We start from the raw sequence: 23,001 nt of genomic DNA on the forward strand, positions 1-23,001 counted from the left end.
TCAGTATAACCTTCTTTGACGGACGCGGCAATGTCACTCCCTGTGGCATTCAGCCTCTCAACAGCAGATAATCTAAAACCTTCTGTTTGCTCTCACAGTATCGGGTGGTTCCTGGCGGGGTGGGTTAAACACTTTCTACTCTATAGCTATCCGCTAAGCAATGCTTTCTTTCTGCTTGCTTACAAGCAGCGTGTCAACTACCCCTCTGTACAATTATGAGGGCACAAACATGTGCAAACCCACTGTGATGCACATGGCAAACAGATAAACGCCACCCGCAGTGACAAGCACACCTGTGAGGAGTTGTCCTTTCCGCTGGATAATCATCTGAAGCAGATTGCTTCTTATGCCCACTCAATGGTCACAAGGAGAGCTTTGTCCTTGGCTTGGACTAGCCCTTCCCCCATCCTGGACGGCAATCCAGTAGATGGCAAAATGACAGCTGTCCCACCCACTCCTTGGGGGACCCTATATACACCACCCTCATACAGAGACATCTCAGCCTGGGAAGACAGCTTGCCAGGGTAGAGAAGAGGTGAAGCCCCAGGACGAGGGAAACCAGACAAAGGAGGCTGTCCCTAGGGTCCCTGGCCTGCTGTAGTAGTTACAGGAGTAGATGTGAAACACTAGACATGTAATATACAGGGTATGACACTATGCTCCAAGTCTATGTCCCTAGCCAGTAGCCCCTAGTGACACACATAAACAGGTCCAGCCCATGTCCTGGTACCCACCCAAGGTGAGCAGGTTATGGGCCAGAAGTACCTGTGGAGGGACTTGAGCGAGAGGCTGCAGAGGTGGCTGCGGCATCTGGAGAGGCTTCAGCTGAGCAGGGGCCACTACCTGGGAGGTTGGAGCCAGGTATGGAGGCAAATGAGAGGGCACTGGCTGGACAGTGCCCACCGGCTGCGGGGCCAGGACTTGTGGCAGGGTAGGTGGTTGGGCCATTGGAAGAGGCTGGAGGAAAAAAGGGAGCCTTGTGCTCAGACACAAAAGAAATCCACAGTGACCCCCGCATGTGTGCTCATATGCTCACACTCACTCATCTGCATATACACTCCCACATACACACTCGGATTTACACGCACAGCCACATCAACTGCATAAACACCACCGCATAACTTCACGACTGCATGTTTTCACACATCACACTCACATACACACAGTGAACTATATTTACAACATAAGTCTACACACCGCTCACACAAACACCATGCAGACTGCCAAGCTCCTGCTAATCTGGAGCCAGCTTATAAAAACATTCTGAATAAGCAGAGTTTTCCATGAGCAGGCCTTGAATTACAAACTATAGATCTCTCTCTCTCTTTTTCTCTTTGACTGACACACACACACACACACACACACACACACACACTAATGCTCGCACAGGTACATCCCTCACCCAAGCCATAGGCTTTGGCTGCAGAACTATCCCTCATAAGGGAACAATTTAAGGGGATAAAATGAAGTGTCACACTTACCTGCTGGACTGGGGGTGCTGGCTGGCTTGGGCCCATGGGCACAGGGGTACTGGGTGGTGGTAGTACAGGAGTGAAGCTCATGGAAGGTTCTGGAAAATGCTGCTGAATGAGTGGAGGGCGCGCAGGGGGTGGCACAGGGCCTACTGACAGGCCAGGCTGCAGAGAATATAGAGGCCATATTCAGCGGCTGCCCTTGTTCCTTCTTGTCCCTGTGCCCAGCCCCCTCCCCACCAGGAACCTTGTTCCCAGGAAGGTGACTCAACAGAAGCCAGGCGTGGTGGCCCTACAGTGCCATCAACAATACTGAAAAGCTACATATGGCCACAGTTCCCAGCCAGGGAATGTTCTAGAACACAAGCCCATGGAGTATTATACAGCCATGTAAAAAGATCATCATAGAGGTTTTTCAGCACTGTGGAGAAAGGCTCCTTAGGCTATAGTCCGTGGGCAGCTCATTTACAGTGACGATTAGGACTAAGAAGGATGAGCCAATACGTGTGGAGAAATGGGATCATACAGTTTGTGGCTGCTGGGGAGGACACACAGCCATGGGAACAAAACTAGAACAGTGAGGCAAGGAGAGGCCCTCTGAGACCCAGTCACAAGGGGACAGAAACAGGGAGGCACACGGGGAGGGCACTGGTCCATACAGCTAGCAAAAGAACAGGAAATCAGCCCAAGAATGCCGAGGTTAAGGAATGGCTGCTACTTTGTCAATATTCTGTGGGGGTTTTTTGGAATTTGTTTTGTTTTTTATGTATATGATATTTTGCTTGCATGTATGTCTGTGTACCACACGCATGCCTGGTACCCAAGGGGGCCAGAATTGGGTATGAGAGCTCATAGGACTAGAGTTACAGATGATCGGGAGCCACCATGTGAGTGCTGGGAACAAACCTCATGTCCTCCGCAGTCCCACGTTACTAAGTTCAGCTCTCCAACCATATTCATTGTGCAGAGACAGACCCTGTAGTACTTATGGGAAAATCTCTGATTGTCCTGGATTTACTTCACAACACTGGCAGTGGAAGGCTGTGGGGAACATATCTGAACACAAGTTCAGGTTCGGAAGAGGGACTGATGTCTACTGCTCTCCAGCGGACTTCTCTAAGATGTGCTGCATGGCACAGAGGCAGGGATCTCTAAAACACACTCTCGCTTCCCCTTTCCTGGTGCTCTGTGCAAGAATGTGGGGAGCAGGCACGTTTGGGATCCCGTCTCAAAGCTGGGTTCACCTAAAACCTAGACAGATGAGTTGGTCCAACTAGACCAGGCCAGGACAGACTGTCCACTTATGAGCTCCGGCCACTATCCATGGTTCAGGAGCTAAGGCAGGGTCTAGTGACCTCTTACTCCTGATGGTCTTCCATTTCCTCCTCCTCCCGACACATATCACCATAGTGCCCTTCTCCAGAAACACCAAGAGGTCGGGATGTACCCTCCACGAGCCATCCTTCCTGTGTAAGTTGTCTTTACATCAGGAGGCAGGGAAAGGGAACTAAGAACCCTGGCGTGAGTCTGCAGTTGTGATCTCTCTGCTCAGTTTCCTGATTAACATGTGGACAGTAAGATCAGCTAGGTCGATAAGGGAGCATAGGACAGACAGCGTGGGTGGGGTGAGGACCAGGGCAGTTAGTACATCCCAAGGCCTAAGGTAGCACTAATCATGACTGAAGGTGAGAGAGGCAGGCAGGACATTCTGGCTCAGCCCTAGCCGAGCAGCCTCTGGGGCAGCAAGTCCTATTGCATGAGGTCTTCTGGCCATTTAAAATCAAACCTCATTTCATTCTGGGAAATGAATAAAATTACAAATAAAATTGCAAATGTGCGCATCACGGTGAATCCCAGGGCTCAGAGAAGCAGAGGCAGACACGATCCACGGTGTCAACTGCTTTTCCAAAAGGCCTGTTGGGCCTTTTAACTGCTCAATCCGATGTGGACATGGGGAAGAGGAGTGCCTGCGTGTGCAGAGGACAGAGATCTCAGCACTAGCGTTCAGACCGTGCCAAGAAGCCACCACAGTCCAAGACTGTGAGACAACAGGGGCAACCAGCTGACCAGGTGGGGGCTCCCAAGTGACCCTGGAAGACAGAACCCACCCAGGAGGGTCTAAATCACCCTCTGAGGACCCAGATCCACCACCCAGGTTACAGGCATATTCTCAAGCTGAGCTCTAAGGGTTGTGAAACAATCATTTTTCACTATTTAGAAAAAGGGCAGCAATTGCAGACAGGGCCTGCCATGGGAACACAAGAACTTGAGTTTGGATCCTCAGCACCCAGGTAAGAGGGCAGGTGGCAGAGTACACCTGTGCTCAGTGCTGGGAGGTGGAGACAGCAGGACCTGCTGGCCAGCCAGTGAGCTCCAAGCTCAGTGAGAGACCCTGTCTGAAAAATTAAGGTATAGACTCCAGACATGGGTCTCAGGCCTCCACGTGTACATGCAAGCGTGTGTGTACCTGCATATGCCACAGACACAAACATAAAACAGAATAAATGTCCTGCTTGACCCCTTCTCCATCATCCACTTCCCAGATCTCACACACTGCCTGTCAGACATCCTCAAAGCCTGAGCCTCTGGTGCCCTGTGCAAATACTGAAAATACCTCCCTGCTTCAACCCCATTTTTATCCCCAACTTTCAACAGCTCCGCTACCTGAGGGAGACATGCCAGGGGGTCTCGGCTATTCCTTAGGAGAATGGACAGAGACAAATTCCAAAGCTCCGTTATCACAAATGATACATTTCTGTCATCTCTGGGATAGGACCAGGAAAGACCCCAATGTGCCAGCATCATGCACCTGTGTGGTACCGGTGACAACCTCAGGATAAGGTCGGTTGGTTCTACCACAGTTCCCCAAGTCACGAGTACCCTAAGGTCTGTTTCCAGATATTCCACACTCTTTATTCAGGGGTTCTTCACATCTAAGACCCCTCAGCCTATAGCTCTTCAGCTCCCAGCAAAGATGGATTGCATCTTCAGGTCTCCAAGGGAAATGTGGCTGGGAGTCGACCATAGGGCACTCTAACCCGACCATAGCACAGTCCAGACAAGAGGCAAAGAGGACAGAGCAGGGGTGGCTCTCAAACTTACCACAGTGACCGGCTGCTGGAAAGCCCCTAGTGGTGGCAGGTTGTGGGTCAGGCCAGGCCCCTCACTCACAGGAGGGCTGCACACACACGAGGCTGGGGTTGGAGTCGTGTCCACAAGGGAGCTGAGCACCATGCTCTGCTGGCTGCTCTGGGAGTCCGAGTACACAGTGGAGCCCTGGCCACTGTCGAAAGTGCTGTCCGCTGGGAGGACCAAAGTAGAAGTTAGTGTGTACACCTCTAAATGCCACCTCCCTGGCGCTTCAGGCAAGTGGGATGGCTTGTTCCCGGATTCCTTCATCAAGACTAGGTCTGGGCTGCTTTCATGAATACTGTTTAAACTGTTACCTGCTAGGCAGCAGCATGAGGTCTCAGGCCTCCTGTGCTCCTGGCCTGACCCTGGGGTAGGCAAGGTTAGCTAGCTCACTGGAAGCAAATCCTGTCATTCCCTACCCACTCTGGTTTGCAGGTGCAGGGGCTGCCCTTCTTGGATGGTACTTGGCCAGACAGCCTGCCCACATAGTCAGCCAGTGAAGAATGAAACCCGGAAACCCAACTGAAACAGCACTTTGAGGTTACTGCTTCCAGATTCCAAAAGCCACAGGCTTTACAATTTGCCACCAAAACACCCAGCTATTTGCACAAGGGGTTGCCTTTCAGAGTGAGTACTCTGTCCACTGATAATTTAAGCCAAGTGAGGGGTGAGTCTTGTGGCTCTGCACTACCAATTTTTCCAAAGAGTGATTTTAACTTAAGAAAACATAAGGAAGGCTGATGCTTAATTGGGCAAAACCAATTAGACAAGCAGCTCTAGTTTTTAATGAGCCAACTGCTCATTAGAGTGACCATTTCTACTTAGACAGACAGGAAGGGAGCGGGGAGAAAAGGGAGTGGAAGAGGGAGGAGGGGAAGAAAAGAAGGTGACCCTCAGGCTAACAAGATTCAAGAGGCACCATCTCCCGCCATGTGTGCAATGCTTTAAATACTGCAAGTAATTTGTACAGATGACTTGTATAATTAAAATTTCATTTTTGGAGATGGCTACTGCCCTCCACAATAGCTGTGCTGGCAGGGTCCTCAACACAAGTGTTATGGCAGTAGAAGCTACCTGCTCAGCTTAGGTGGGGCCGCTGGTGAAAGAATATTGAAAGTTCATGTACCAAGGTACTGCCCAACACAGGTGTGTGTGTGTGTGTGTGTGTGTGTGTGTGTGTGTGTGTGTGCGCGCGCGCCTGTTAGTGCAGGTCCTGCTCAGTCAATGTGTTGTCTGGTGCCCTTATCAGCCATGAAGCACAGAATGGTCAGCCACTTGCAGGAAGGTCAAACTCTTGTAGCCAGGTGAGAAAATGCAGACAGAAAGTGCAGAAGAGCATTTAAGGGTGCTGTCTATGACTGAAGAAATGGGAATGAGGGTGTGCATGTATGTGTTCGTGTATATATCTTCACATCACATATGCAAGGACAGACGAGTATATTCATTTTTGTTTGTTTTTATTGTTTGAGGCAGGGTTTCTCTGTGTAGCCTTGGCTGTTCTGGAACTTGCTCTGTAGACCAAGCTAGTCTCAAACTTAGAGATTTGCCTGCTTCTGCCTCCTGAGTGCTGGGATTAAAGGTGTGTGCCACTACCGCCTAGCAAGTATATTCATGTATGTCCACATGTATATTTCCATGTGTGGAGGTGCACACATATTCTCACCTGTGTATGTGAATGCCTATATACTTATATCTACCTGTGTCAGTATGATGTGTGATATATGTATGCTTTTATAAGCGTGGATTATCTGTATAGACGGGTATGCACACTGGGTATGCATCTGTACATACATGCTATCTGTCTGCCTGTGTGTGTGTGTGTGTCCACATGTGGATGATACATGCAAATCATCTCTGGAAGGCAGTGAAAAGACTTGCAGCATCTGTTGCCTCTGGGAGGGTAAGTGACTTGCCTGCAAGCCCTTAGGGGTTTAAAATTCTGAAAGATAAGCACCAGCCTTCTATTTTAAATTCTGAAAGATAAGCACCAGCCATCTATTTTAAAGAAAATATAGTAGGTGAGCCAAAGCCCTCTGAGAAGGCCAGCCATGGCCTCTGTGCTTAGCCCTTGAGTGTCCTGAGTCACATAGGAAAGGGATCTGGCGGCAGAGAAGTCCTACACCTAACATGAACTCATCGCCTTCTCTCTCTCCATCTCCGTGGGATTTTCTCATATTGGGTCACCCCGACCTTCAGCATCTGACCACAAGAGGGACATTGTTTAGAGATCCCAAACTGGGTATGAGAGGCAGAGCTCAGCTTGGAAGGGAGTAAATAGTGGGCAAAGCACTTCAAAGTGAGGGCTGCTCATTTGCATCTCAGTAGTCGTCTTGGAAGCTATTGGAGCCATGAATGAAGGGGGCTGCATATTAAATAAACCAGGGTCTCAGTCTTTCCACATGAACAATCTCAAATATTGGCCTGGGCAGGTCACTGGGCCCTGCCGATCTGTTCCAGGCTGGTTCACAAAGTGGGCAAAGCCATGTCTCCTGTCTCAGCTCATTGCTGAGTTTTCAAACACGGAAGGCAAGCAGGGCACTGACCGCCTATCCTGAAAAAGTCCTGGATCCTCTCAGGATGGCCTCCGATGAAGCCTGCATCCAATCTACCTCAAGAAAAACAACGTTTTGTAGAGGGACAAACAGTCTCAGAGGTTTCTATAGAAGATACTAGCAGAGATACTCTTATCTCTTATCTCTGCTAGTATCTCTGCTAGTATCCTAATGATAAGCACCCTAGTTAAGACAGCCACCCACTTCAAAGACTGGGTGATGGTACCTCACTTGACCTAATGAGGCCAGAACTGATCCTCCCAGAGAATAAAGAACCAGTTGCCAGTCCACAGATTGACAATGTGAAGCCGAGGTGGAAATGGCTCCCTCAGAGTCTACGAGGCCATGGACATCTGACCTGAGAAGCCAGACTCCAGCAAGCTTTAACCCCTCTGGTCAGGAGTCACTGAGGAATGCACTGAAACCCAATCTTTTCCCTGAAACAACCATCCACACCCTAAAGGGCAGGCAGGGGGAACAAGCCTGGCCTTGCCAAGGACCAGCACCCATGTGTCCTAGCACCTAGGGGCCATCTGTTAGCCCTACATTCCCCCTTAAAAGATCACTATGTGCCCTGGCACCAAGGTGGCTAGCAAGAAGTGACCTTGGAACAGGAGACCAAAGCTTCAGGGGACCACCTATAGCTAAAACCAACAGACCCAGTTACCTGAGAACAGACTGGGGCTCACCAGACTGAGGCAGGAGCTTACCAGGTACCTGCCTTTCTCACAGAGTTTTGTAAGAAAAGATAAGGACTCTGTTTGGTTTTGCCCTGAAGTTGGTTATGCTGGTTGTGGTAGAAGGAAGGACATACTTGGCCATGGTGACCACATTCCAGGTACTCACAGGCTAAGGAGGTAACGCTAGCTGGCAAGGTAGGGGGTAGGAGATGCTGGTCAGCCTCAGGTTCCTCAGGTTCTGGCAGTCCAGGCTGACCACTCTGTGCATGGTAGGTCACCTGGACCTGCAGGGGTGCTGGTAGACCCTTGGCCTTGTCAGGGCTGCCTGAGTCCTTTGGCTCCTGAGACTGCAGCGCAGGCCAGATCCTCTCACGCCGCCACTGAATTAGTGCTACCCGGTCACGGATGGACTTGGCCACAATCTTCACATCACTCTCATGGAAAAATCCAGAATCAATCTGCAAAGGTAGACACACGGTCAAGCATCCTGGGAATCAGCCATCCTGCACACACCACTTACACACACGTACACACCCTACTGCCTAGGATTACCCTACTGTCTACCGTCGTTCTCAGTTCCCTCATGAGTGCCAACTCCCAATGCCTGCCTTTGAAGCTAACAGGCTCCAGCTGCGGGGTGGCAGTTCATGCCCAGCAAATATTCACTGACCTCATAAACCCTGACCTGGGAAGAGGAGACTCATTTGGTCATTGGAAAGCAGTATGGGGACCATATGGGCCTGGCAAAACCCTAAACCCCCTCCACCAGCAGAGTATTCCATGATCTCCAGGAAACATGGTGAAGAAGACCAGAGTTCACAACCGCACAAGAATTCCAGCTCCAGGGGATCCACCACCCTCTTCTGGACTCTGGGGGCACTGCACACGTGTGTATTACCACTACTGCCACCACCCGGCCCCTATACACATAAACTAAAAATAAATCTTTTTTAAAAGAAAAAAAATAGATTTTTTTTTAAAAGACAAGGTTTCACTATGTATCCCTAGTATGTGACCTTGAACTCAAGAGATCCACCTGCCTCTGCTTCCTGAGAGCTGGGATTAAAGGTGTGTACTCCTATGCCCAACAAGAAAAATAAATTTTAAAAGAGACTAGGTGGGCTCTTGACCGGAACATTGCAGGGTAGGGAAACAGGGGTGTCCTAGTGTGGGAACTGGGCAATACAAAGAACAAGTGTGATGGGCAGCACAGTCAGAGGGCGGTGACTGCGTGAGACAGCCAGGCTCCTCCCAAACAGAAAGGCCAGAATGTGGAATAGACCCATGGTACTGCTTGGTCCCCGCACTATCAGTGAGACAGTCATGGATGAACCCAGAGGCACACGATGGCACTTGTGTATGAACATGCAGATAACATGTCCCCGTCAAGTGTGTCTACCCTGAGGGCCCAGTAACAACATCCACAATCCTGAGAGGCCACAGGAAACCAGAGCTGCCCCTGGCACCGTAGCTCAGGGCTGGGCAGGTCAAGGAAGATGAGCCAACTGCTTGGACATGCTCAGGGAAGGACAGGGACGTGCAAAGTGGCATGGGAGCTGGTACTGGGGCAAATCCAGGACATCGGAACATCAGAATGAGCAGCAACACAGTGATGCTGTAAAGGGCATTCCTGCAAATCCCAGCACACCGCCTGTGGGAGCAAGAAGGACATCTACCCTATGGAATAGGTAGGGAAGTACGGAGGGTCTCACTCACCCCTTCTGTTTCTTTCTTTCCACAACTGTCTCTTTGCATGTCCCTAAACCTCCTACACCTCTTTTCTCTCCGGCATTACTGCTCGGGGTGAAGCAGGGAACTCTGCTACACGGGCCACCATCCCTGGCTGACACCTGACTGTGCCTCATGAGAGGCCCTAAGCCACCCGCTCCCCCCAGACTGAGGACTGCACAGGCTGGAGAACTCTGAGCAGTATGGCTGGGGTAGTCTGCTGTGAGGTTGCCAACATGCCAGTAGAACTGTACGTGTTCCCTCAGAGCAAGTATCCTCCACAACAGAGTGAACAGAAGCATGTGCCCCCAGGCAGGCCGCAGTGACAAAGATTCCTAGGATGTATCACCTATCCCAGGGGGCATCTGAGTTCTTCCCAAGTGTCAGGCCACAGAAGGTAGGGGACTGAAGAGCTGAGGAGCCCCGTAATAGTGGCCTAACGCTTGGACACCAAAGATCTGTGCAGCCCGGGGAAGGGATGGTGGTGGCGTGCTGATGACATTTAGGTTCTGAACACAGGAAAACCCCTGCTTCATAGGAAACAACAGGCAGAAATGCACTCGGGGTGATGGGCGCTAAGCAGCAGCTCACTCTCAAACAGTACGTGGTAGAGGTGGGAGTCCTCCCAGGGAGCTAGTCCAGATCATCTCAAAGCAGTTTATTTTGAAAGACAACTGTGCTGGTGAGAGAGATTCCATATGAAAATGCCCCAGGTGAAAGCCTCACTGACCCCAGCATGGGCATAAGCAGTCTAGGTATGTGGCCAAGGAAAGGGTCCAAAGCGGGGAGGCCAGAGGACACAGAATCCTCTGTGGGATCCGCCTACTCTCAGGGCCTGTGGTTCAGCCGCCATCTTCCCAACAACAGGACAGTCCATACCCCCAGAGATGAGGCCCCAGAGGAGACCAGACGAGGGGTCTTCTGTCCTTAGAACTAGCAGCAGCCTCTTTCCAGGGACTTCAAGTCCGACCAGAGACCTTTGTGAGGCAGCTGGGGCTGGACAGGCTAGAATGACCCAAGTCAGTTGTGATCCAGAGTGAGTGGCCCAAGGCAGGTGTAGTAACTGTTGCTGATCCCTGGAGCAGGTCTACAAAGGGGCCAAGGGCAGGAAGCATGCCATCTGTAAAGTCCCAAGCAGCCTCAGTTCACATTAAAGACAGGTGGCCACTCTTGCCATTTTGTAGGATGCTTACTCTGAGGTTCCATGCCTCTACTGGGCAAGGACTACCTGACCAGGGTTGGCAAAGAGAACACCCCTCACATATGCCATAGTTTTTCCATTTTCTGCAACACTTCCGTCACCCCTAGAACCTGCCATACTTAACCTCATTTTGCCATGCGGACCTACATCCCCACCCTATAACACATCTTCATCTTCATCCCCCTCCTGGTGGCTCCAGGAGGTCTCATCTGGATTCTAGGGTGCCTGCGGCACCTCACACCTGTGTAGCCTCTGGAGTCTAGGATCTTAGCCAGACTCACGTGTTGCTAACTGGTGACTCTCTCTGCAGCCCAGGGAGGGACTGGTGGCCTGGACAGTAATGACTTAGGGTTTTAAACACGCAAAATGAAGAAGGGCAAAGTTGGAACCTTGACAAGTTTCCTAGGGTCCAGGACCCATCCTAAGGCCCAGTAAGAGCATAGCAGAGCTATGAGATGGGCCATGTGTGGCTGTTCACAAAACAGAGCCCTCACAGGGAGAATGTAGAGCTTTCAATTTGCAACATGTGGCAACAAGGCTTGTCAGAGTGGGGATACACACTGATTATTATTATTATTATTACTATTACATTATTTTTTGAGACAAGGTTTCTCTGTGGAGTCCCAGTTGTTTTGGTACCTGCTCTGTAGACCAGGCTGGTCTCAAATTCAGAGATCCGCCCGCCTCTGCCTCCCAAGTGCTGGGATTAAAGGTGTGTACCACCACCATCTGGCATTTATTATTATTCTTTAAGTTGATACAAGTCATATCTTTTCTACATGGATGCCCTTTTTATAGATGCCATGCCTTATAACAGAAAGAAAATACAGTTCGAGGCAGGAGACAGAGATAAGGTGTGGGAGGGGAGAAGATTCACGAGAAGGTGCTGGGCCCAGGGACTTCCCTGGAATTAATACAGGAACATAGCCTGGGACTTCAGCCAAAAGGCAAGGACCAGCTAAGGTGACTGACCCACAGTAGCCCTATCATGCGGGAAGTCCTGTCCTCCACCTGATGACAAGCAGAGACAGGATAGAGTCTTGGGTGTCAACTGCTTCGGAAGCAGTAAAGCAGCATCCAGGCAGGGTGCACAGGGTTCACCTGGGTTTAGGACACTGTCTTTCAGGGAACTGAATACAAATGAGAAGCTGAGGTCTGGGCAAAGCCCAGACACTCAGAATCTACCTGCTGGGGATCCTGGGCATCATCCTGGAAGAACCATCCATGCTGAAATCAATTACACTGAGCCCCAACAGCCCCTTATCACACTGTAGATATCCTGTAGCCCCTGATCCAAGGCTCTGCTCCCAAACACCTCATGCCCTGCCTGGCCCAGTCCAGAACAGGCAGAAGCACATTTGTAAAGCAGCACTGGCCTCATTTATGAAGGCAAGCGTGTTATTTTACCTAAGGAGACTTTGTCATATTGAAACTACAATAACCAATTATGATCCCCGTTCTTACTCTAGTGGCCTCAACAGACATTCCTTGCAAGGCCAGAACAGTGTGGTTTCCCCAGGATTTCTTCCTTCGACACACACAGGAGACTCTCCCTCCAATCCTCCTTCCCATGTCTATCATTCACAGGCCAGTACCAAGGACCAGCACAGTGTCCACAGTAAGCTCTCAGGAAGTAGCTGACACTTAACTCCAGCTGCCACACTGTCTGTAGGGGGCATGCTACTTCACACGAGGCCTACTGTTCTCAATAAAAAGCATGGAATGACAGCCGTTAGCATCAGTGAATAGAAACGTGTGCTGGTAGCCAGCTGAATGTATAGTCACTCTTGATGACTGAATTGGAAAAAAATGTGTACCATATCTAGATACTACTGGCTACCACTGTGAGCCACCGAAGACCTCCAAGAAGCATAGAGCTAAAGAGTCCTGTGAGATGTGTTCACAGCAGAAGCTCTTCTGCCTGGAATGGGATCGGAGGTGAGCTTTGAGAGAGTGGCTCGGCCTGGTCACACGGGTGACTGCTTTGTGTATCTTGAGATGATGGTACAGCCTGCCCCAGAGAAGCCAGCCTAGACCTTCAGCTCAGCAATAATGTGTCACATCCATCCTCATCCTTACTACACCACACAGTTGCTGCACAGGGGAGATACAGCCCTGTCTAGCACACTGGCAGCCCTGGAGGTCTGTTTTCCCTCCAGAAGCTGGAAGTGAGACCCTGCACTCAGTTGTACTTCAGAAGACCACATCGAGAGGGTTCACCAGGAACACTCCAGCCTGCGGCTGTGGCACCAGGACCTTAGCTCATCCTGAGTGTCTCCTTTCCACCCCAGCTCCCCTGGAGTCACGGATGCCGAGGCCCTGCTGCCAGGCCATTTCTCCTTCCTACATTGACCTCTGTCCAAAATTTAAACCCACCATGTACCCTGGGCCACATGCTGTAGAAATGTAGTCTTAAGGCGGAGTGGACACAAGGCCCATGGAGCCCCTCCCTCTCGTCTGACTCTGAGCACTCACACTTCCAAGGAAACCAGCCTCACAGGGACGTGCCCACTTCTAACAGGAGAAACAAGGAAGCCATCATTCTGTGACTTGAATTAAGTTTTCAACAGATGTGCTCTGTTCAGTAGAAAGCTCATTTAGGAGCTGGGCATAGTGGTGCAAGACTATATACTCCCAGTTGCTTGGGGACTTGAGACAGACGGATCAAAAGTTCAAGGCCTGTCTGAGATAGAGTGAGTTCAAGGTCAGCCTAGGCAAACTAGTGAGAAGGGTTTCAAAATAAAATGTCAAAAGGCAACATGGCACTGTAGTAGAACACTTGCCTAACTGGATTCTAAGGCCCTGGGTTCAAACCTTAGCGGGGAGTGGGGGGTATAAAAGTAAAAGGGGGGCTGAAATACACTTTAGAGGCAGAGTGGCTCTAGGTTCAGCCCTCAGTACCACCAAAAAAAAGAAAAAAATCTTATTTTAAAATAAATTTAAAGAACACCACCTCTGTGACAGCCATGTGAGGGTCTGGTTCATGCCTGCTGTCTTCCCTCTGGATATTAGTGGCATCCTGACTTCTATTTGCCCCCTCCTTTACTGCACCTGGAGGCCTTTCTGGACTCCCGTCCCCTGTGGAGTGCTTTTGCTGCTTACACCGTCCCCACACAGTTCGTCACACCTGCATCCTTCTACTCTTATCTAAGTTGATTCATCCTTTGTAACCAACAGCACTTATGTTGGTCTCCTGGCCAAGCATGGTGTCCTCAGCCTGTTGTAAGCCTGAAACCAGGCGACCAGGCACTCACCAGCAAACACATTCCTCAACCTGGTAAGGACAGACACGGACACACACACACACCTCCCCCGCCCTGACTTCCCTCAGACCCAGAGCAGCATGTCAGTGGCACAAGTTTATAATGAAAATGTCCCACGTTGTTGAAGAGCCACCCACCCATCTTGTATGGTATTAAACACTTGAAATGTGGCCAATGAGACCAAAGTTTAAACTGCAATTGAATTTTAAACTACCTAAATCTTAGCAGGTACTTGTGGGTCATGTCTACCATTCTGGATACTGCTGGTCCAGAGAACTGAGTAGAACAATCTAGTCTGGCATCCAGGCCCTAGAAATCCCTACGCCCTGGCCACTCACCTCTCTAGATGTTAGGGTACTGCAGCAGTGCTGCAGAGCCTGGGCCTGAGCTACGCCTTGCCCTGTAAGGGCTGTTCTGTTCCTTCTCGTTCCCTGGCACCCCGCCAGGCTCAATGTCCCTTCCTGAGGCCCAGTCTGACATTCCAAGCAGAAAAAGGGGTCTCCCCTCCTCACCCACAGACAGGTAGTGGGACACACCTGTGTTCTTCTATCACCCCTTGAGGTGTTAAAGTACCAAAACCCAAAACAAAACAAGAATATCCCCAAAGCAGGAGGGACAAAACCCCATGTTCAAAGCTGCAGTCCTGGAGCAAACTGGCAGAGTTTGGTCAAGGCAATCAGGGCCTATCACTCCCCCCTTTGCATCAGATGCCTTCCCTGGACTGTGTCCCAGATGCTCATCTTGTCTCCCAGGGCCTGTGCAGTGGAGATCCTTAGCCCTCCCACTGTGCACACACACCTGACCGACCACAGGGACCCCAAACCCTTTCTCAGGACTGCCTCCAACCCTCCCATGATGCTGGCCATTCTCCCGGGGCACATGCCCTTCTGGAAAAGCCATTGATTTGTGATTTTTTAAATTTATTTTGTTTTATCCCAAATTTGTCCATGGGTATTCTGAGCCCCTTTGTATGCACATTACCATTTCCTGGGCCACCTCATCAGGGGTCTCCTTCTCCAAGTCAAAGGTAAACTCTATGGCTCCATTGTCTTTGGGCTTGCCCTTTAGCTTCTTGGGGTCTTCCACCCAAAGCCGCAGGGCGATGGTAGACTTCCTGCCATGGTCCTCCTCCGCAAGTTCCACCCGGACGCCCGTGTCCTCCGCGAAGAAGGCATGGCTCAGCAGGTCCTTGATCTCATACCTGGAGAGAAAGTGACTCCCAGGCAGGGCTCAGGGACAAGGGGCTTCCACACCCATCTACAGGTACAATATCGGGTCAGCACCCAGCCCGCTGAGCAGGTTATGCTACAAAGTTCTTCCACTTCATTCCTGGTTGGTAGCCTCTGCCCCCTGGGGTAGGACACAGGTGTGCACATGAGCATTCCTTAATCCCCAGGAGATTCTGAGAAATTAGGATCTGATATGCTTTTGTTTCTTGTTGCAATCATGTTTTAAGATAGCCCCCCCTTATAAAAAGAAATCACACTCTGTGCCAGGCCACCTGCTAGGCTAGAAACGGATCCTGCAGGTACAGGTGAGTGTTCAATCCTCATCAGAGACTCCTGGCTCAGGGTAAATGAGAGGAAGTAGAATCCTCCACACACAGAGAATCCATGGTCCCTGAACACACAAAGAATCTATGGTCCCTGAGCCTCATTGCAGCAGCGAGGTCAATAGGGAGGAAGGGGTGTGGAAGAAGAGAGGCACACAGAAATAAGTAAGGACTTGCTAGACCTAGGGGTTTGGAGCCAGAACCCAGCCAGCCAGGTCATCTGGCAGCTAGGTGTTGCTACATGATCATTTCTAGGCCCAGAAAGTCATGCCTCCCAAACACATGTCCCTAACCACTGGGTCCGGACTTTTCTCCAGTAGAAATGCAGTTAATCATACAGCATCCTCTATCATAAATCTGGCTTCCTCTGGGCATCGTGTTGATGGCAACGAACACCAGCTACCCACCCCTACCAACCCCTGAGGATGTCATGTGGATGGGTGAGTACATCCCAGATTGTTTTGAGGGCTAGGAAGGCTAAAAGGCAACCCTAGCTTCCTGGCTGTCCAGCTGGAAAGGCCAATCCTGTTCTGAAGAGGAATTGGGTTTGTAGAACAACTCGGGGGTCCAGAGGTGAAATCTGCAGCCTGAGAGACGGCTGTAACAAGTACACTCCCATGTACAGCCTGCTGTTCAGAAGGGCTGACAGGGCTGAGGCTCATGAGGAACCTGAGTATGAAGATGTTCCTTAAGGGGACGTGGGGACAACTAGAGAGAAAGCAAAGGACAGAAGGACAGAGCAAAGGTCTGGGTGCCCCAGCACTTGAGGCTGGGTTAGGAGTCAGGAAAGGATGTGAGTGCTACACAGCTCACAGCAACTCTCAAGCTCGGTGTCACATAGCTTGAGTCAGCCTGCCTGACCTGGGAAGTTTGCACAGAGAATGTGGCCCAAAACGACAGCTGGAGAACCCCCGAGCCCAGGGTGCCGGAGCTCACCCGAGTCCACGGTGCTGAGCTCACTCAAGCCTATGGTGCTCACCTTTCCTCTTTGTTCTTGCAGATGCACTCGCCAATGATCTCCTTGATCTCAGGATCATGCACCTTCTCAAAGCTGGCTGGCTTGATGCCCTGAGAACAGAGCAGAGTTATCTGGCATGACCCAGAGCTGGAGGAACCATCAACACAACCCAGTGCCTCCCCTGGCTCAGCTTGCTACCCAGGGCACTTCTCAGCCTGAGTCCTGAGACCCAGTAGAGCCTGGGGCCTCAGTGAGTTGAGGGTGGAGCTATGTTCAGGGAAACTGAGGAGGCTATGAGGCAGAGTTCTGGAAAGGAAAGAGTGATAAAGAGCCCATATGTCTACAGTCTCCTCAAGCTTTTGCTTAAAACCAAGATGAGTACCTAGTCAGCACCACAGATCTTGGCAAAGAAACATCAAGGACCTTCAGGCTGAGCCATCCCTACAGCTTACACAGAGCAGGGATGCTGGAATGGTACAGGGTGTCACGATCAAACAGAAACTAATGGAGATGCTAGGATGCAAGAAAACACTAACTCCTCACACAGCAGAAAAACAAGTCAACAGAAATGAGAGCATACTACAAGCTGGAGACATGGGGCCGGGGTAAAACTCATAGCATCTGTGCAGTAGATGAAAAAAAAAACATCTGGTGACAAGCAGAAATTATTTATACAAAGGACCAACTAGAGATGAAAACCTCACAGAAGAGAAGGCAGGGCAATGGGAGCTATTGGGCATGGAGCAGAGAGACAGACAGACACACAGTTCTGTTCCCTTCCCTTCAGCATTGGTGACACTAATGAGGTGCAGGCTGGCACATACTACAAATAAAAGCAAGACCCCATAAGGACAGGATGGGAGGCAGTGAAGGAAAATGAGACGTGCTTGAAGACAGATGATGGCTTAGGCAGTAAATGATTGCTGGGGAAGCACATGGACCTGAGTTCAGATGCCCAGCACTCAAGGAAAAGTCAGGCATGTTGGCACATGCCTATAACCCCAGCACTGGGAGAGGCAGAGATAGGCATATCCCGGGAACTCATGGGCCAACCAGTCCTCAGATCTAGGTTCAGTAAGAGACCCTGTCTCAAACATAATGCGGGGAGCCAACTGAGGAAGACACATTGGTAACTTCTGGCCCCACACACGCCTGCATAGGTGAACACACACAGAGGAGTGGGGGAGAAACCATAGGCTTGTAGATGCAACACACTCAAGCCCTAGGCTTGAAAGCAGAATAGGGAAAAGCCTTATGACCCTCTAAGCTCTTCCCTTCAGCACAAGGTCAGTAGCCATTGTTCCTCCTACTCGGGTCTGAACAGAGGACATCTTGGGGGTGTAAAGCATCCCCAGCTCAAACTCAGGCCAAGGCCCCCATCCGTGTTGTCACTAGGATCACCATTTAGCAAAAACATGCAGCACAGCCTTTGCCTGCCCTGTAGATGCCAATGCTGATGCTTCAGATCCAGCAGTGGGCATCCGCAAAGCTGTCCCTCACCTGCCCTGTAGATGCTGATGCTTCAGATCCAGCAGTGGGCATCCACAAAGCTGTCCTTCGGCTTGGTTGCAGAGCCTCTGGACAGAGCCCCCAGGCCCTATCATACAAGCTGCCCCTCCCCCTGGTGAAGACCCTCAGCTACAGTGAATTCCACACTTCCCAGAGTCAGGCCTTTCAACCCACACCTGGGCTTCTTCTCTACACCAGCCCCTCCCCCAGGGAGTCAAGAATACTGTTTATGGCCACTGCTTCTGGCCACAGGCCAGGAAGAGATTTGCAACGGAGAGGGAACCAGTGGCCACTCAAGAAAGCACAGATATCTCCCCTATCAGAAGCAGGAGCTGGCAGGGTTACTTTACAATCTCCTCAGTTGCAGGGGGAAGGAAGCAACTAATTACAAAAAATAAAATATACTGAAAGCTTCAACCCTCCCACGCTTCATCCTTCAGCAAGATTCAGCCTTTAAAATCCCTGTCCTTTTTGTTTTATCTGGAGAATATAAAACAGAAAGAAGGAAGGGAAGAGCGGAAGAGGGGAAGGAGAGAGGGAGAACTAAGGGGATGAGAAGAAGAAAGGACAGAAATACTGCTCTGAACCTGGTTGCTGAAGTCCCATTTGGGGCAGACAAGAGTAAAGAAGCCCAGAAGGACCAGCTCTCTGCTGTCTGCTATCCAGAATGTGCAGTTTTCTGCCTAAGATGCCCCTTCCTGTCCCCAGGCCAGAGGATAAACCACCACCTACTGTGTACAGGACAAGCTTGAAGCCCAAGGTTCCTTTCCCATATGCCACACAAATACCACCAAGATCTCTCAGGCCTTCAACACCCTGCTTGGCAGATAGCCCCTGCCTCCCTGGAGTAACTTTATACCTGTGTGGGCTTCTGGGCCAGGGCTCTAGCCAAGAACTCTCGCCTGTCACCACCTATCTATAGTGCACACAGGGGAGGCTCAAGGCAGCTAAGTGACATACGCTGGATCTAAGGGCAAAAGGCAAGAGCTGCTTACCATCTGCAAAAGGGCTCATTAAGGTGGCTGGGCCCAGGATGGAGCTACAAGGGTGCCTAAGGCCATGCATGGCTCCACACACACCTGCAGAGGTAACCTCTGCCACCCAGGCACCTGGAGTAGAGACAGAGCACAGGGTCCCACTGGGTTGCCTGAAGAGGATGCAGGAAGGACGGGGTATCACAACAAGCAAGGTCAGAGAATACCCTGAGGGCCTGCTGGCCTCTCCAAGAGCACAGAGATGACACACCATGAGAGCCAGCACAGCAGAGCCCTGACCCAGCTGCTCCACCTCAGAGGCTGTGTTTGTTCCACCAGCCTAAGGGTCACCAAAGAGAGAAAGGACAGCCCAATCTGTTTGCACAGCTGAAGCCTTCAAATCAACTCAGAAATCACAGTGACAGCAAAACAGGGATTGAGGTTCCAGGCTGCCCAGTGCTGACAGCTGCCCAGAGACGTGCTTGGCTAAGACGATGGTTTGGCAAAAAGGAAAACAAACTGGGATTCTAAGATAAAGAAGATGGGGCTTGCTCCCTGAACGGAGGCCTCAGCAGAGCTACGGTCTCTCAAGTCTCAGTTTTCTTCTTCCTGGGTCTCCTGGTTCCACACAGGTAACAGCCTCCAGGGCTAAGCACCCCCCACAGTACCATCCTTTCACTGGACTTCTCACCCAGGCAAGCCTGGGGTCCCCACTCTAGGGTGCCCATGCTCACCCTTTCTCTTACACAACTGCCCAAAGGACTAACCAAGGCTGTGTCCTTACTAACAAGGTGGCTGAGTGGACTCACACAGGTGACCTTGCGATAGATCTGGGCGGCGTTCTGGCACTCCGAATAGGGGTACTCTGAGGTGGCCATCTCCAGCATGCACATCCCGAAGGCGTAGACATCGACCGACTCGTCGTAATGCTCCTCGTACATTTCAGGCGCCATGAACTCAGGGGTACCTGCATCAGGAGCAGCAGACAAAGCGATTACTGATCAGACCCCTTGGCCACACAGATGCTCCCAGCCTCCTCCTCATCTGTCCTGTGGCACATTCTGGACACTAGAAAGGTTGACAGCCCCCAAGGATTCAAGCAGATTTTCTCAACAAACTGAAGCGTCCAAAACCTCACCGTATGGCTAGGGCCAACCACCATCTTTCAGTGCCGTTGCAAGCCATAGGGTTAGAGAATATAGCTTCGGGGGGGGCATACCTACTCTCTGAGCACACACTGGCTTGTGTGTGGAGGTTGTACCTCTGTAAAGAGGTCAACATCAGCCATTTCTCAAGACTCCCCAGAGATGACAAAAACCTTTGGTTACCCCAAAGCTGCCTCTAACTGCAAACACCCAGGAAGGCCCTGAGGATCCCCAGAGAGGGGAATGACTGGGTCTTCTGGATCTAAGTATCAACAAGTGTGGCATGCAACTATCACTTTGGCAGTGAGCAAACGGCATCCATCTGACACACCCCACAGAGACGTTGAGATAAGGACTACTCGTAACACATCAAACACAAGGAAAGTGAAATGGTGCCTGTCGTGGCCACCATGTGCATGAGCATGTATGTACATGCATGTGGAACCCAGAGGATAATCATGGCGTCATTCCTCAGGTGCAGTCCCCTGCATCTGCTTTTCTCCTTTACCTTTGAGTCAGGGTCTCTCACGCCTCTGGAACTGAGTAAGCTAGACTAGTTAGCCAGTGGACCCAGAGATAGACAGTAACCAAGTATTTGTTTCAAAACAGTTTCGTTAAAATTCACCTATCTGGCTAGCCTGCACGCTCTGAGGATCCCATCTCTGCCTCGAAGCTAATGGGATTACAGGCAGGTTGCCACTCTACCTGGCTGTCACTGTCAGGTTAGGGACCTGACCTTCAGTTCTCAAGCTTAGGTGGCAAATGCTTTAACCTCTAAGCAGTTTCACGTTGGGGTCTCTTGCCCATTATTTCAGTTTAATATGCATTGTGAGTCTACCTAAAAACTACATGTTTGGGTTTATGTAAAAGAACAAAGAAATGTAGAAAAAAATCCATGAGAAATGACAAGAGACCAAGACGAGACCTCGTGCTGAGAACTTTGATCCTCTTGTCTCTTGAAAGTCTTTGGCACTGCTAATTTTTAATATTTTTAAGTTTTGTTCCATTCCTTGTCATAGGGTAGTGAATGAACCTCTTAGGCCACAAAATGCACGACAGAGAAGTCCCAGACAGGGGTAGCCTACAAATGGATCAGAGCCCAGGCCCTCTCCACCCCTTCATATGTCTTTGGGACCCCAGCACATCCTGAGGGGTTAGTGAGCCTAAAACACAGTGACCACTGAGGAGGGTCCACCGTGGTGGCAGCTGGAACACAGTGAACAGGGCAACTGACTTGGCCGGAAATCAATAGTTTCAGGAAGGAAGGGCTCCCTCCCCAGGGCCACCTCTACTGCCTATAATGCCCCCCCCGTGATGCCTCTGCCAGAGACTGTGTGGGACAAGCTGGATGTGATAACAAGGGAGAAACCACAAAGCCCTTTCCTGCTAGAGGGGCCAAAGAGACTGCAGGGTGTGTCCTGGGCCCTAGAGAGGACTGACAAAAGCCAGGCTCCTAGGGCTTGGAGCTGGGCCAGCCATTTCTTAGCACATGCAGGGACCCCAACTCTTCTAGCAGAGACTCTACTTATTAGCTGGCCACACGGCAGCTATCCCTGGGCTTGAACTCTGTAGGGACCAGCAAGAACCAAGGACCCCAGACAGCCTGGCTCTGGGAATCCGGTTGAGCTGGAACTAGTCCTGATCCAGGACAGGAGGCCCCAATAATTCCTGAACATTGGTGCATTTTGACTCATTGTTCCTTTTCGTCTCACTAATTAGATCTGAATTTTAGGAATAATTAGTACGTGTGCTCATGCACATACACCTGCGACTGTCCAGGTGTCTGCCCCACCCACCCATTTCACGCCTAGCTGCAGAGAACCTACCTCACCCTCGGCCCAAGGCTGCCTTGCACATCTGCCAGGAATCCCCTGGTCCCCACCCCCGCCCTGGGCCCAGCTGTTTTGCCAGATGCTAGGGAACTTTCCTATACCACTGTTCTCCAAGCTCCTCAAGCCAGAGTCAGGCAACACCCCTGTGGGCACAGCCCCTGGCCACCTTCTCCTTTCCAAAAGAGAAGTGACTTCGGCTGTGGCTTCATGGCATCCCTGCCCCCTAAGGAACAGGAGAGCGTATGCTGAAGCCTGGCAGTGGTGGAGTAGGTAGGGACCCACTTGAGCGTAACACTATAATAGTCCTATAGCCCATGAGAACTGTACCCTGAGTCTGTAAGGAAAGACAAATTATTCCCTTCATGGGACTCAAAAGCTCTATTTCCTAGATTTCCTTTATTGTCTTGGTTTTTTTTCTATAACAAGAACAAATTAACAACTGACCCTTGCCCATCTCCTCAATGGGCAGGCAGAATCCACCTCCCATCTCCTAGGTGGACCCTACGTTGCCTGGAACTCATAAGTACTTGCTGTTAAATCCACATGGTACCCAACAGCCCGGCCTCCCTTCTCTCCACCTGGCATGCCATGCCCATACAGGACTGGCCTGAGGCTCTTTTGAGAATGGCTATCCTCCGTTCGCACTGGCTTCTTTCCCATGTCACTCTTTGAGGGCAAATTTACAAAACCTGCTTGGAAACTGCCCAAAGGTCAGGACCAGGGTGTGTCCCCAGAGGCCTGAGCCCTGGTCTCCAGGATAGAATACCTAGGCCTTCACCTGGCTCCACTATTTCAGAGATCAGCAAAGCAAGGGCTCAGTCAGTTCCTGCTCCCTACCACCTCCAAGAAGGCCCCTGTGGGTCAAACACCTCTGCAGCACCAGGGCTCTGCCTGGGACAAAACACAGGCACTACTGTATCTGCTTTATTCTCAGACCATGCAAAGGGACCACGGGGATCTCCAGCCCCACCAAAGCAGCAAGAAATGCACTGTGAGGGTGTGA

The 23,001-nt window shown here is 50.8% G+C and overlaps 1 protein-coding gene across 10 annotated transcripts in view; it reads right to left on the reverse strand.

Annotated features, from left to right (window-relative positions):
- The window catches only part of Wnk2 (WNK lysine deficient protein kinase 2), a 107,330-nt gene that overhangs the window by 38,054 nt on the left and 46,275 nt on the right, over positions 1-23,001 (reverse strand). For all 10 annotated transcript variants that reach the window (XM_057788122.1, XM_057788119.1, XM_057788121.1 and 7 more), the window contains exons 5-11: positions 19,831-19,988; positions 16,560-16,648; positions 15,010-15,229; positions 8,003-8,294; positions 4,575-4,774; positions 1,482-1,637; positions 766-957 (exon numbers count right to left, since the gene is read on the reverse strand). In XM_057788122.1, the coding sequence (XP_057644105.1) occupies positions 766-957; positions 1,482-1,637; positions 4,575-4,774; positions 8,003-8,294; positions 15,010-15,229; positions 16,560-16,648; positions 19,831-19,988 (1,307 nt within the window). The remainder of the gene's footprint in view (positions 1-765; positions 958-1,481; positions 1,638-4,574; positions 4,775-8,002; positions 8,295-15,009; positions 15,230-16,559; positions 16,649-19,830; positions 19,989-23,001) is intronic.

This window comes from Chionomys nivalis, chromosome 13 (genome assembly GCF_950005125.1).
Source record: "Chionomys nivalis chromosome 13, mChiNiv1.1, whole genome shotgun sequence".
NCBI classification, from domain to species: Eukaryota; Metazoa; Chordata; class Mammalia; order Rodentia; family Cricetidae; genus Chionomys; species Chionomys nivalis.